At 43.4% G+C, this 15,626-nt stretch overlaps 1 protein-coding gene across 2 annotated transcripts in view; it reads left to right on the top strand.

Moving 5' to 3' along the window:
• Positions 1-15,626, top strand: part of MGAT4B (alpha-1,3-mannosyl-glycoprotein 4-beta-N-acetylglucosaminyltransferase B) — a 381,341-nt gene that overhangs the window by 322,569 nt on the left and 43,146 nt on the right. For both annotated transcript variants that reach the window (XM_077266297.1, XM_077266298.1), the window contains exon 12: positions 370-448. In XM_077266297.1, the coding sequence (XP_077122412.1) occupies positions 370-448 (79 nt within the window). The remainder of the gene's footprint in view (positions 1-369; positions 449-15,626) is intronic.

The following is a 15,626-nucleotide window of genomic DNA, read 5'->3' as shown; positions in this document are numbered from 1 at the left end:
TCACACAGTCTGGTATTAACAGATGTACCGCTATTAATGCAGTACAGCGAAGAACAGCGTAAGTGGTGGTAACTGCAGATGTGCGGACACTATACGCCGATGTTCTAGAAAACATTCCACCGTCTCGCATGAAGCTGCGGAAGGGTAAGGTAAGGTAAACCAGCATTACAACGTTATGCTGGAAATAGAAGGTGGGGATCAGAAGGGTTTTTTGATTGAGAAGTTCTGGCTGTGGATGCTGCGTCTCCTCCTCCCTAAGATACGAGTTAATTAGACTACAAGAAATAATTACTTGTTATCACAATATCAACCTTCATCTGTCTTTGACTTGAGAACTTTCTTCTTAATTAATTTATTTTTTTCCTTTAGGTATTTTTTCCGAAGCGGAAACATAGAGCACCCTGAAGATAAGCTTTATAACACCACCGTGGAGATCCTACCTTTTGATGTAAGTGGCCGGTATATGTGCACTGCTCAGGTTTTGGTTTCGGGAATTATTAATAATTTTTAGAGCACCATTTATTCCATGGTAATAAAAAAAAAACAAACACACCATATATAAAATTATATATTTACACACACAAATATTATATATATATATATATATATATATATATATATATATATATATATACTGTAAATATATATAAATATATATACACTGTATATACATATATATATATAGATAGTGTGTGTGTGTGTATATATATATATATATATATATACACAGTGTATACACAGTGTATATATATATATTTATATTTACAGTATATATATATATATATATATATATATATATATATATATATATATATATATATATATATATATATATATATATATATATATATATATATACCGTATATACTCGAGTATAAGCCGACCCGAGTATAAGCCGACCCCCCTAATTTTGCCACAAAAAACTGGGAAAACTTATTGACTCGAGTATAAGCCTAGGGTGGAAAATGCAGCAGCTGCCGGTGAATTTCAAAATTAAAAATAGATACTCCATACCGTTCATTATGGCCCCATAGATGCTCCACATAAAGCTGTGCCACATATAATGCTCTGCACCGTTCATTATGGCCCCATAGATGCTCCACATAAAGCTGTGCCACATATAATGCTCTGCACCGTTCATTATGGCCCCATAGATGCTCCACATAAAGCTGTGCCACATATAATGCTCTGCACCGTTCATTATGGCCCCATAGATGCTCCAAATAAAGCTGTGCCACATATAATGCTCTGCACCGTTCATTATGGCCCCATAGATGCTCCACATAAAGCTGTGCCATATATACAATGCTCTGCACCATTGCCCCATAGATACTCCACATAAAGCTGTGCCATATATACAATGCTCTGCACCGTTGCCCAATAGCTGTGCCATATATACTATATAATGCTCTGCACCGTTGCCCTATAGCTGTGCCATATATATAATGCTCTGCACCGTTGCCCCATAGCTGTGCCATATAGTGCTCTGCACCGTTGCCCCATAGCTGTGCCATATATATAGTGCTCTGCACCGTTGCCCCATAGCTGTGCCATATAGTGCTCTGCACCGTTGCCCCATAGCTGTGCCATATAGTGCTCTGCACCGTTGCCCCATAGCTGTGCCATATAGTGCTCTGCACCGTTGCACCATAGCTGTGCCATATAGTGCTCTGCACCATTGCCCCATAGCTGTGCCATATAGTGCTCTGCACCGTTGCCCCATAGCTGTGCCATATAGTGCTCTGCACCGTTGCCCCATAGCTGTGCCATATAGTGCTCTGCACCGTTGCCCCATAGCTGTGCCATATAGTGCTCTGCACCGTTGCCCCATAGCTGTGCCATATAGTGCTCTGCACCGTTGCCCCATAGCTGTGCCATATAGTGCTCTGCACCGTTGCCCCATAGCTGTGCCATATAGTGCTCTGCACCGTCCATTATTGCCCCATAGCTGCTGCTGCTGCTGCAATAAAAAAAAAAAAAAAACACATACTCACCTCTCTTGCTTGCAGCTCCTCAGCGTCCCGTCCCGGCGTCTCTCCGCATTGACTGATCAGGCAGAGGGCGGCGCGCACACTATATGCGTCATCGCGCCCTCTGACCTGCACAGTCAGTGCAGAGAGACGCCGGGAAGATGGCGCGGCGCCCAGCGTGTGGAATGAGGACAGGTGAATATGCGATACTTACCTGCTCCCGGCGTCCCGCTCCTTCCCCCGGACAGCTGGTCTTCGGTGCCGCAGCCTCTTCCTCTGTCAGCGGTCACCGGCACCGCTGATTAGAGAAATGAATTATGCGGCTCCGCCCCTATGGGGGTGGAGCAGCCTATTCATTTCTCTAATGAGCGGTCCCACGTGACCACTCAGGGGAAGAGCTGCGGCACCCGGAGACCGTGGGACTGCAGGGACAGCGCCAGGATCGCCGGGACTAGGTAAGTATATGACAGTCCTCACCCGCCGACCCCACCACCGATCATGACTCGAGTATAAGCCGAGAGGGGCACTTTCAGCCCAAAAATTTGGGCTGAAAATCTCGGCTTATACTCGAGTATATACGGTATATATATATAATATTTGTGTGTGTAAATATATCATTTTATATATGGTATGTTTTGTTTTTTTTTATTACCTCTCGTTGATGGGGCAAATGTTAACTCTTGGAAAATATATTTAGTCTGATTTCTTCCAAAATATTCACTTTTGCTATAATAATCCAATATCCCGTTTAAACTCTAATTTAACAGGTGCCCCTGACTTGCTCGTCACTTAGTTATATTTGACCGTCACTGCTCTGGTTTAGATATATTAGTTCGTCTTACAAGTCTGTGATCCTAATTTATGGTGATTGGAGATTAGTGGATGACCATTTTATTGCCGACCATCAACCTAAAATCATCACCAATTGATGGCTCAGTGGTTAGCACTGCAGCCTTGCTGCGCTGGGGTCCTGGGTTCAAATCCCACCAAGGACAACATCTATAAGGAGTTTGTATGTTCTCTCCGTGTTTGCGTGGGTTTCCTCCGGGTTCTTCGGTTTCCTCCCACATTCTAAAGACATACTAATAGGGAATCTAGGATTGTGAGCAATGGGGACAGCGATGATGTGGAATATGTTAGCGCTATAAAAAAAAAAGATGATTATTATTATCAAAGAGGAAAATAGCACTTCCAAATTATATATAAAGTATAAATCTTCTTTATTGAATTTCCATTAAAATCGTATTAATTGTAAAACTACTGATGCTTTTCTGGCCTTATGTTTGAATCATAAGGTCTGTAAAAAAAAAAATACTTTTTAAAATTGGTGCTATCACTCCAACAGAAAGTAGCATCAATCCAGAGGTAAGGTAAAAGATGCTGCATCATTCATACGGTGTCTTAAAAGGTTGCGCATTTCTGGGATCTGCTCACCTTCATCAGACCAAAAACAAGACCTCTTGAGAAAGGAAATCATGCCAGGAGACCCCAGGCATCAGCACTCCCTACAGTTCCCCTTCCCTGGGGCAGGGTGAGGTGTGATTTAAACAATCATTTAGGCTGTGTGCACACGTTCAGGATTTTTCGCTGTTTTTTTCACGGTTTTTCGCTATAAAAAGGCCATAAAAACGCTTATAAAATGCATACATATGCATTCCATCATTTATAATGCATTCCGCAATTTTTGTGCATATGTTGCGTTTTTTTCCACAAAAAAACGCATTGCGGTAAAAAACGCAGCGTGTTTATTAATGTTGCAGATTTTTTGAGTTTTTACCTCTATTTAATTGCATTGGGAAAGCTCCGTAAAAAACGTGAAAAAAAAACGCATGCGGATTTCCTGCAGAAAGAGTCCGGTTTTGTTCAGGAAAATTCTGCAGAAAATCCTGACGTGTGCACATAGCCTTAAAGGTGAGCACCCCTTGTTGGGTGCTTCTGCTTTGACCAATGAGTTCCAGATCTCTGCTCTTGGAAAGAACCAATCATATCTGGAATTCATCTCATTGGCCGGTCTACTATCTAATTCTAGTATGCAGCCTGCGTCCTTCGATAATAATTCTTTGCCAGTCGCTCCCTCTTGAAGGAACCATACAAGATAGACAGGAGAATGGGATGAATTCTAGATATGATCTGTCCCTTATTTATTGATAGTGGGGGCTGGTGACGCACATGATTTCAATGAGTATTTACTTTGTTCTCGCATAATGTTGGTTCTTATGTTTAGAAATGTTTTCTCACAATTCCATGATTCAGACTACGACTACGGCGTCTCCAGAAACGTCTATTTACAATGTGGACCACAAACTGATGATACCGTATATACTCGAGTATAAGCCGACCCGAGTATAAGCCGACCCCCCTAATTTTGCCACAAAAAACTGGGAAAACTTATTGACTCGAGTATAAGCCTAGGGTGGAAAATGCAGCAGGTACCGGTGAATTTCAAAATTAAAAATAGATATATACCGTTCATTATGGCCCCATAGATGCTCCACATAAAGCTGTGCCACATATAATGCTCTGCACCGTTCATTATGGCCCCATAGATGCTCCACATAAAGCTGTGCCATATATACAATGCTCTGCACCGTTGCCCCATAGCTGTGCCATATATATATAATGCTCTGCTCCGTTGCCCCATAGCTGTGCCATATAGTGCTCTGCACCATTGCCCCATAGCTGTGCCATATAGTGCTCTGCACCGTTGCTCCATAGCTGTGCCATATAGTGCTCTGCACCATTGCCCCATAGCTGTGCCATATAGTGCTCTGCACCGTTGCCCCACAGCTGTGCCATATAGTGCTCTGCACCGTTGCACCATAGCTGTGCCATATAGTGCTCTGCACCGTTGCCCCATAGCTGTGCCATATAGTGCTCTGCACCGTTGCCCCATAGCTGTGCCATATAGTGCTCTGCACCGTTGCCCCATAGCTGTGCCATATAGTGCTCTGCACCGTTGCCCCATAGCTGTGCCATATAGTGCTCTGCACCGTTGCCCCATAGCTGTGCCATATAGTGCTCTGCACCGTTGCCCCATAGCTGTGCCATATAGTGCTCTGCACCGTTGCCCCATAGCTGTGCCATATAGTGCTCTGCACCGTTGCCCCATAGCTGTGCCATATAGTGCTCTGCACCGTCCATTATTGCCCCATAGCTGCTGCTGCTGCAATAAAAAAAAAAACACATACTCACCTGTCTTGCTTGCAGCTCCTCACGTCCCGTCCCGGCGTCTCTCCGCACTGACTGATCAGGCAGAGGGCGGCGCGCACACTATATGCGTCATCGCGCCCTCTGACTGAACAGTCAGAGCGGAGAGAGAGACGCCGGGAAGATGGTGCGGCGCCCGGCGTGTGGAACGAGGACAGGTGAATATGCGATACTTACCTGCTCCCGGCGTCCCGCTCCTTCCCCCGGACAGCTGGTCTTCGGTGCCGCAGCCTCTTCCTCTGTCAGCGGTCACCGGCACCGCTGATTAGAGAAATGAATTATGCGGCTCCGCCCCTATGGGGGGTGGAGCAGCCTATTCATTTCTCTAATGAGCGGTCCCACGTGACCGCTCAGGGGAAGAGGCTGCGGCACCGAAGACAGTGTGACAGGCAGGGGGAGCGGCCAGGAACGCCGGAACTAGGTGAGTATATGACAGTGCTCACCCGCCGACCCCACCACCGATCATGACTCGAGTATAAGCCGAGAGGGGCACTTTCAGCCCAAAAATTTGGGCTGAAAATCTCGGCTTATACTCGAGTATATACGGTACTTTAAATGGAGAGTCAATAAAGATCTTTACCTTCTATAACATATGGAAGTGCTGTTTCCTCTTTGATGCTGTTGTTGAAAAGCGTCCCGATCACAACTTTTTATTTTGACCACATTTCCTGAATTCTGTGGCCATAATACAAAGTTTCTCTGTTTCTTCACTTTATAGTATAATATTGTAGTCCCCAACTTGCGACTTTCAAGCTTTTGCAAAACTACTAGTCCCACGATGGCCACATGTTTGGAGACTACTAATCGATCATATATGACGCACCACCTTTGTTATCTGAGTTTGTTGAGTACAGATTACACATATTAGCCATGGATTAAGCTCTAAAGATAAATCCAGGAGGAGAAAGAAGCAGATTTCTGTGATAAAATATGCTACAAAGTTGATTATTTTCAAGTGTACTATTGTTTTATTAAATAGGAATTACTCTGCTGGGTAAATGGTGACTTTTTTTTACCTTCCGACCTCTTCTGCCCGTGAATGCTCTGCCTAATGTTCCTGTCTACATTTAGATAAATCCCCTCTTAGTCCTGAATGCCCCTAGTGGGCCCGATTTGTATTTGGAGATTCAGGATAGTTGTGGATAATTCAGGACAGTTTGCAGGTATGCCATATGAGTGCTATACTCTGCTCATTCAGAAGCGTGCCCACTATATTGCTTTTTATTCAACATCACACATATAGGGAATCCTTACTGGCTTTGAAACTTAAAGGATAGTTCCAGGAATAAAGCCTTTGAAGCCCATCAATAGTCAATCTGGGGGTATTGGACCACTGTAAATCAGAATAAATAGGCCATGGCACTCATGTACATACGTGAAATAGACCCTTTAGCTCTGTTCATTGGGGTCGGATCTGTAGGGTTTGTCCACGTGTAGAAAATACATTGCAGATTTACCAGTGTGGAGTTACGTGCGGAAAATCTGCTGTGTACTACAGAACCTGCAAAGTTGATGAGCTTTTACAAAATGTATTCCATGCTATAGAAAAATTAGATTAACCCTTCCGTGTGGATTGTAAATCCATGACGCGCCCCATTTTGCTGGGGATTGTCCGTGGGGGTATATCCTAACTGTTTGAACATTGATGGTCTAAGTTATGATGTTTTTTTCTGTACTTTGAAAACTCCTTCAGCTTGTTTTGTACAAGGAGGGATCTGTTATGGAGTGATAAGTATCTGCAGTACAGCACAAGGAACTTGTGAAAGTAGGAAATCTGAAATTCCATGTATTATTAGCTTGGTAGGTTAGAGGTCTGTGCTGAAGCAGAGTTTTTCTTCCATGGAAATCAAGTGGAAGTACAACTTCCTGTAAAGATGTTCCGGACAACATGTGCTCAATGTGGGGAAATGCGTTCTGCAAGTGTTGAGGTTTGGAGGTCAGCCAGCATCTGGAAAAATGAAGCTTGGCCTTATGTACATGGGATTTATGTAACAACCAGTCACTTTAGATTTCTGTGATTTACTTTTCCAGAGAATTGTGAAGACAAGAATTGTCTGTAACTATCACTGCTCAGGAAAAATAATGTGCCTATTAATTTCTGTATATATCTTTATATCCTGCATAGGCATAGTTTTGAAAGACAGCATGTTAACGACCTACAGCCACACCTACGAGGAGCAATGGAGCTAATGGCACACTGTGTTATTAGAAGTGTTTTCCAAAGATTGAAAATTGGCTTCTCTCCATAGGATAGGAGATAATTTGCTGATCCGTGTTGGTCCAACTGCTGGAACAGCCATCATTCCTGAGAACTGTGAATAGAGTTGGTATTGAGCATGTGCACTTCTTCATTTGTTGTGTGTGGGACTGGTGAACAGCACTCAGCAGTTTCCAGCTGTTCCTTAGAGAATGAAAGAAGCAAAGTTGCACATGCTCGACTTCTGCACCATTTAGAACTGGGCTGTTCTCAACTTTCCGGAGGTCCCAGTAGTCAAACTCCTGGGATAGGAGATAACTTTCTTTCTTGATTAACCCCATTTTAGTAAGTTATACAGGAAGCCAGTCAATACCATAGTGTATACTGGGAGATATACAAGCCCAATCCAACAAAAGTTGAAGTTCTATGACACAAGACTACAATGATTTGTAGTTCCCTTGTAACCAAATTATATTCACAACAAAACATACACAGGTCAGAAGTTGAACGTTGGATATTTATCACTAAGAGCAACCAATATTGGCTTTCGGCCTTGACCCTTGTATTTCTCCAAAATCCCTGAAGCATTTAAATATTGCACCATCTACAGTACATAATATCAAAGTATTTGCAATTTTACATTGAGGAACATTTTTCTGAAATTGTTCCACAATGTTTAGGCGCAGTTTTCAAATTGATTGGTGAACCTCTGACCATCTTTGCTTCTGAGACTCTGCCTTTCTAAGGCTACGTTCACATTAGCGTTCGGCGCCGCAGCATGGGGGCGCATGGACATGCGTTGTGCTGCGTTTTGCGACGCATGCGTTTTTTTGGCTGCAAGCGTTGGGTGCAGAGAACACAGCAAGTTGCATTTTTTTTGCGTCCAACTTTCGGCAAAAAAGGACGCATGCGTCGCAAAACGCAGCATTTTAGCGTGCGTTTTGTTGCGTCTTTGTATGCGTTGTGCGTTGCGTCGCCGACGCTGCGGCGCACAACGCAAATGTGAACGTAGACTAACATGCTCTTTCTTTTTATACACAGTCATGTGACATAGTTGAAAATTAATCCTCCTGCTGTTTTTCATTACATTTGCAGCCTATTGTAAACCAAGTCCCAACGTTTTTGAAATGTGTTGATGCCATCAATTTTAAACTAAGTTCATTTTTTTAAATGTAATACAGAAATGTCCAACGTTCAATTTATGATTTGTGTTAATAAAATATGGCTGTAAGAAATTTCTAAGTCATTATCATTTCTTTACAGGAAAGAAATATATCTTGGTACCGTGTTAGCCAGTAGATAGAAAAATATTTAGAATTGAGAGTCCTCAGTGGTTGATACCTTTTAATGGCTAACTGAAAAGATGGTAACAAATTGCAAGCTTTCGAGACTACATACTTCTCTTCATCAGGCAAAGACTAAAACAAATTCTGAAGAATCACATATTTATGCACAACATAGTATAGGGAAAAAAAAAAAAGGGTGAGGGGGAAAAAAAACCATGGATAAGCCAGGTGACATGAAGCAGAAATACCATGGGTGATAAACAGTTACGTCCATAAATATTGGGCCAATTCTTAGATAAGGAATGTTTTATTGTCCTGTGATTAGGGTCTGTTGTGATGACCCCCACATGGTCTGATGGGCAAGTTCCTTAGTTGTAGTTAATTGATGTAAAAAGACATAAATCCATGTGACACATTCATTCCTGCATTTAGAAGGAACCATCCTGGCCACCATGGATGTGGAATCTTTGTACTCCAATATCCCACACCAGGATGGATTAAATGCCTGCAAACTCTTCCTGAAAAACGCAGGGACTGATGCGAATTCTGTGGTGAAACTTATAAAATTCATCCTCACCCACAATTACTTTGAGTTTGACAAGAAGATCTATCTACAGGAGACTGGCACAGCAATGGGAAGTAAAATGGCCCCACAGTATGCAAATCTGTTCATGGCCAAGCTTGAAAGCGACTTTTTGTCCTCATGTCCCACCAGGCCTCTGGCGTACTACCGCTACATTGATGACATTTTAATCATCTGGACGGAGTCTGAGCCACAGCTAAAGACGTTCCATGAACAGTTTAATCAATTTCATCCCACCATCAACTTGACACTCAACTACTCCTGCACTGAAATTAACTTTCTGGACACCATCATTAAGCTGCAGAACAATAAAATAGAGACATCACTGTATCAGAAGCCAATCGACCGTCCAACATACCTTAAATGGGACAGTTTCCATCCAAAACACATAAAAAACTCCATTGTCTACAGCCAAGCCATCAGATACAATCGTATTTGTTCCAACCCAATGGATAGAGATGAACACCTTGGTCGCCTCAGAAAGACCTTTTTGAATCAGGGCTACCATCCAAGAACAATTGAAAATCAGATCACAAGAGCCACCAGAATATCAAGGAATCACCTGCTACATTACAAAACTAAAGAAGAAAATAACCGGGTACCTCTAGTAGTTACCTACAATCCAAATCTGGAGGTGCTAAGGGGAGCTGCACGGAAATTACAACCTTTACTGCAAAAAGATGCCCGCTTACAATCCATTTTTCCAGACCCCCCACTACTGTGTTTTAGGCAGCCCACAAATCTAAGAAGCATCATTGTCAGAAGCTCCCTGTCCTCTCCAACAGCTGCAAGAACCTTTCCTTGCAAACAGAAAAAATGTAAAACCTGTCCATTTATAATGACCACGGACAAGATAAAGATCCCCAATTCACATCAGGACTACAAGATACCAGGTACCTTCAGCTGCGTCACTTCTAATGTGGTGTACCTAATTATTTGTACTAAATGTCCAACTGGGGGTCTGTATGTGGGGGAGACAGGGCAGAAACTGAGAACAAGGATGAACTCTCATCGCCATACAATAAAAGAAAAAAGAATGGATCTACCTGTGGCCATACATTTCTGTCTCCCAAATCATAGCATTATGGACATGAAATTACTTGTACTAAAAAGTAACTTCAATTCGCAGAAAGACAGGAGAGTCTGGGAATATAAACTGATGACGACCTTTGACACTCTAAATGCAGGAATGAATGTGTCACACGGATTTATGTCTTTTTACATCAACTAACTACAACTAAGGAACTTGCCCATCAGACCATGTGGGGGTCATCACAACAGACCCTAATCACAGGACAATAAAACATTCCTTATCTAAGAATTGGCCCAATATTTATGGACGTAACTGTTTATCACCCATGGTATTTCTGCTTCATGTCACCTGGCTTATCCATGGTTTTTTTTCCCCTCACCCTTTTTTTTTTTTTTTTTCTGTGCTATGTTGTGCATAAATATGTGATTCTTCAGAATTTGTTTTAGTCTTTGCCTGATGAAGAGACGTATGTAGTCTCGAAAGCTTGCAATTTGTTACCATCTTTTCAGTTAGCCATTAAAAGGTATCAACCACTGAGGACTCTCAATTCTAAATATTTTTCTATCATTTCTTTCACATTTTACAAAATTCACCAACTTTTTTTATATACTGGGACATATATCACTAGCGGAGCCCAGTAAATACCATAGCGGTGTATACTGGGGACATATATCAGTAGCGGAGCCCAGTAAATACCATAGTGGTGTATACTGGGACATATATCACTAGCGGAGCCCAGTAAATACCATAGTGGTGTATACCGGGACATATATCACTAGAGGAGCCCAGTAAATACCATAGCGGTGTATACCTGGACATATATCACTAGAGGAGCCCAGTAAATACCATAGCGGTGTATACCGGGACATATATCACTAGCGGAGCCCAGTAAATACCATAGTGGTGTATACCGGGACATATATCACTAGCGGAGCCCAGTAAATACCATAGCGGTGTATACTGGGACATATATCACTAGAGGAGTCCAGTAAATACCATAGCGGTGTATACCGGGGACATATATCACTGGAGGAGCCCAGTAAATACCATAGCGGTGTATACCCCTGTTATTGCTTTGGACATCAAGTCCTTATTATATCTGATGTGGGTAGTTTGACACAAGAGACCTAGTAGATATGATTTCTGCCGGCGAGTAAATGGTTAGCTTCATATTTTAGTCACCTATACCCTGTCCCTATGGATACATGCTGATATTTGCACGGGGATGACTCCCCCTTGTCATGTCTTTTCTTGGTCCTGTTATTTAATAAAGAATTTTGTATATCTATAATAATCGGAATTTTTGCTGCTTTCTTTCTCCTTGCGGTTTTTGTTCAATTGTCTGGCAGTTAGTCCAATATGGTCCTACTTCTTGGGTCCCAGTCTGAAAATATATGAATATACCCTGGTGGGGTAGATAACTATTATGGTGGTGACCTCTTATCTTTCCACAACTTTGTTTTCTCAAGCCCAGTAAATACCATAGCGGTGTATACCGGGGACATATATCACTAGAGGAGCCCAGTAAATACCATAGCGGTGTATACTGGGACATATATCACTAGCGGAGCCCAGTAAATACCATAGCGGTGTATACCGGGGACATATATCACTAGAGGAGCCCAGTAAATACCATAGCGGTGTATACCGGGGACATATATCACTGGAGGAGCCCAGTAAATACCATAGCGGAGTATACCGGGGACATATATCACTAGAGGAGCCCAGTAAATACCACAGCGGTGTATACCGGGGACATATATCACTAGAGGAGCCCAGTAAATACCACAGCGGTGTATACCGGGGACATATATCACTAGAGGAGCCCAGTAAATACCATAGCGGTGTATACCGGGGACATATATCACTAGAGGAGCCCAGTAAATACCATAGCGGTGTATACCTGGACATATATCACTGGAGGAGCCCAGTAAATACCACAGCGGTGTATACCGGGGACATATATCACTAGAGGAGCCCAGTAAATACCACAGCGGTGTATACCGGGGACATATATCACTAGAGGAGCCCAGTAAATACCACAGCGGTGTATACTGGGACATATCACTAGAGGAGCCCAGTAAATACCATAGTGGTGTATACAGGGGACATATATCACTAGAGGAGCTCAGTAAATACCACAGCGGTGTATACCGGGGACATATATCACTGGAGGAGCCCAGTAAATACCACAGCGGTGTATACCGGGGACATATATCACTAGAGGAGCCCAGTAAATACCATAGCGGTGTATACCGGGACATATATCACTAGAGGAGCTCAGTAAATACCACAGCGGTGTATTCCGGAGACATATATCACTAGAGGAGCCCAGTAAATACCACAGCGGTGTATACCGGGACATATATCACTAGAGGAGCCCAGTAAATACCACAGCGGTGTATACTGGGACATATCACTAGAGGAGCCCAGTAAATACCATAGCGGTGTATACCGGGGACATATATCACTAGAGGAGCTCAGTAAATACCACAGCGGTGTATACCGGGGACATATATCACTGGAGGAGCCCAGTAAATACCACAGCGGTGTATACTGGGACATATCACTAGAGGAGCCCAGTAAATACCATAGCGGTGTATACAGGGGACATATATCACTAGAGGAGCTCAGTAAATACCACAGCGGTGTATACCGGGGACATATATCACTGGAGGAGCCCAGTAAATACCACAGCGGTGTATACCGGGGACATATATCACTGGAGGAGCCCAGTAAATACCACAGCGGTGTATACCGGGGACATATATCACTAGAGGAGCCCAGTAAATACCATAGCGGTGTATACCGGGGACATATATCACTGGAGGAGCCCAGTAAATACCACAGCGGTGTATACCGGGGACATATATCACTAGAGGAGCCCAGTAAATACCATAGCGGTGTATACCGGGACATATATCACTAGAGGAGCTCAGTAAATACCACAGCGGTGTATTCCGGAGACATATATCACTAGAGGAGCTCAGTAAATACCACAGCGGTGTATACTGGGACATATATCACTAGAGGAGCTCAGTAAATACCACAGCGGTGTATACCGGGGACATATATCACTAGAGGAGCCCAGTAAATACCATAGCGGTGTATACTGGGATATATATCACTAGAGGAGCACAGTAAATACCACAGCGGTGTATACCGGGGACATATATCACTAGAGGAGCCCAGTAAATACCATAGCGGTGTATACCGGGGACATATATCACTAGAGGAGCTCAGTAAATACCATAGCGGTGTATTCTGGGACATATATCACTAGAGGAGCCCAGTAAATACCATAGCGGTGTATACCTGGGACATATATCACTAGAGGAGCCCAGTAAATACCATAGCGGTGTATTCTGGGACATATATCACTGGAGGAGCCCAGTAAATACCATAGCGGTGTATACCGGGGACATATATCACTAGAGGAGCCCAGTAAATACCACAGCGGTGTATACCGGGGACATATATCACTGGAAGAGCCCAGTAAATACCATAGCGGTGTATACCGGGGACATATATCACTAGAGGAGCCCAGTAAATACCATAGCGGTGTATACTGGGACATATATCACTAGCGGAGCCCAGTAAATACCATAGCGGTGTATACCGGGGACATATATCACTAGAGGAGCCCAGTAAATACCACAACGGTGTGTACCGGGACATATATCACTAGAGGAGCCCAGTAAATACCATAGCAGTGTATACCGGTGACATATATTACTGGAGGAGCCCAGTAAATACCACAGCGGTGTATACCGGGGACATATATCACTAGAGGAGCCCAGTAAATACCACAGCGGTGTATACCGGGGACATATATCACTAGAGGAGCCCAGTAAATACCATAGCGGTGTATACCGGGGACATATATCACTAGAGGAGCCCAGTAAATACCACAGCGGTGTATACTGGGACATATATCACTAGAGGAGCCCAGTAAATACCATAGCGGTGTATACTGGGACATATATCACTAGCGGAGCCCAGTAAATACCATAGCGGTGTATACTGGGACATATATCACTAGCGGAGCCCAGTAAATACCATAGCGGTGTATACCGGGACATATATCACTAGAGGAGCCCAGTAAATACCATAGCGGTGTATACCGGGACATATATCACTAGCGGAGCCCAGTAAATACCATAGCGGTGTATACTGGGACATATATCACTAGCGGAGCCCAGTAAATACCATAGCGGTGTATACCGGGACATATATCACTAGAGGAGCCCAGTAAATACCATAGCGGTGTATACTGGGACATATATCACTAGCGGAGCCCAGTAAATATCATAGCGGTGTATACCGGGACATATATCACTAGAGGAGCCCAGTAAATACCATAGCGGTGTATACCGGGGACATATATCACTAGAGGAGCTCAGTAAATACCATAGCGGTGTATACTGGGACATATATCACTAGAAGAGCCCAGTAAATACCATAGCGGTGTATACTGGGACATATATCACTAGAGGAGCCCAGTAAATACCATAGCGGTGTATACCGGGACATATATCACTAGAGGAGCTCAGTAAATACCACAGCGGTGTATACCTGGACATATATCACTAGCGGAGCCCAGTAAATACCATAGCGGTGTATACTGGGACATATATCACTAGAGGAGCCCAGTAAATACCATAGCGGTGTATACCTGGACATATATCACTAGAGGAGCCCAGTAAATACCACAACGGTGTGTACCGGGACATATATCACTAGAGGAGCCCAGTAAATACCATAGCAGTGTATACCGGTGACATATATTACTGGAGGAGCCCAGTAAATACCACAGCGGTGTATACCGGGGACATATATCACTAGAGGAGCCCAGTAAATACCACAGCGGTGTATACCGGGGACATATATCACTAGAGGAGCCCAGTAAATACCATAGCGGTGTATACCGGGGACATATATCACTAGAGGAGCCCAGTAAATACCACAGCGGTGTATACTGGGACATATATCACTAGAGGAGCCCAGTAAATACCATAGCGGTGTATACTGGGACATATATCACTAGCGGAGCCCAGTAAATACCATAGCGGTGTATACTGGGACATATATCACTAGCGGAGCCCAGTAAATACCATAGCGGTGTATACCGGGACATATATCACTAGAGGAGCCCAGTAAATACCATAGCGGTGTATACCGGGACATATATCACTAGCGGAGCCCAGTAAATACCATAGCGGTGTATACTGGGACATATATCACTAGCGGAGCCCAGTAAATACCATAGCGGTGTATACCGGGACATATATCACTAGAGGAGCCCAGTAAATACCATAGCGGTGTATACTGGGACATATATCACTAGCGG

Source organism: Ranitomeya variabilis, chromosome 5 (genome assembly GCF_051348905.1).
Source record: "Ranitomeya variabilis isolate aRanVar5 chromosome 5, aRanVar5.hap1, whole genome shotgun sequence".
NCBI lineage: Eukaryota > Metazoa > Chordata > Amphibia > Anura > Dendrobatidae > Ranitomeya > Ranitomeya variabilis.
This window is presented reverse-complemented; position numbering and strand designations above follow the sequence as displayed.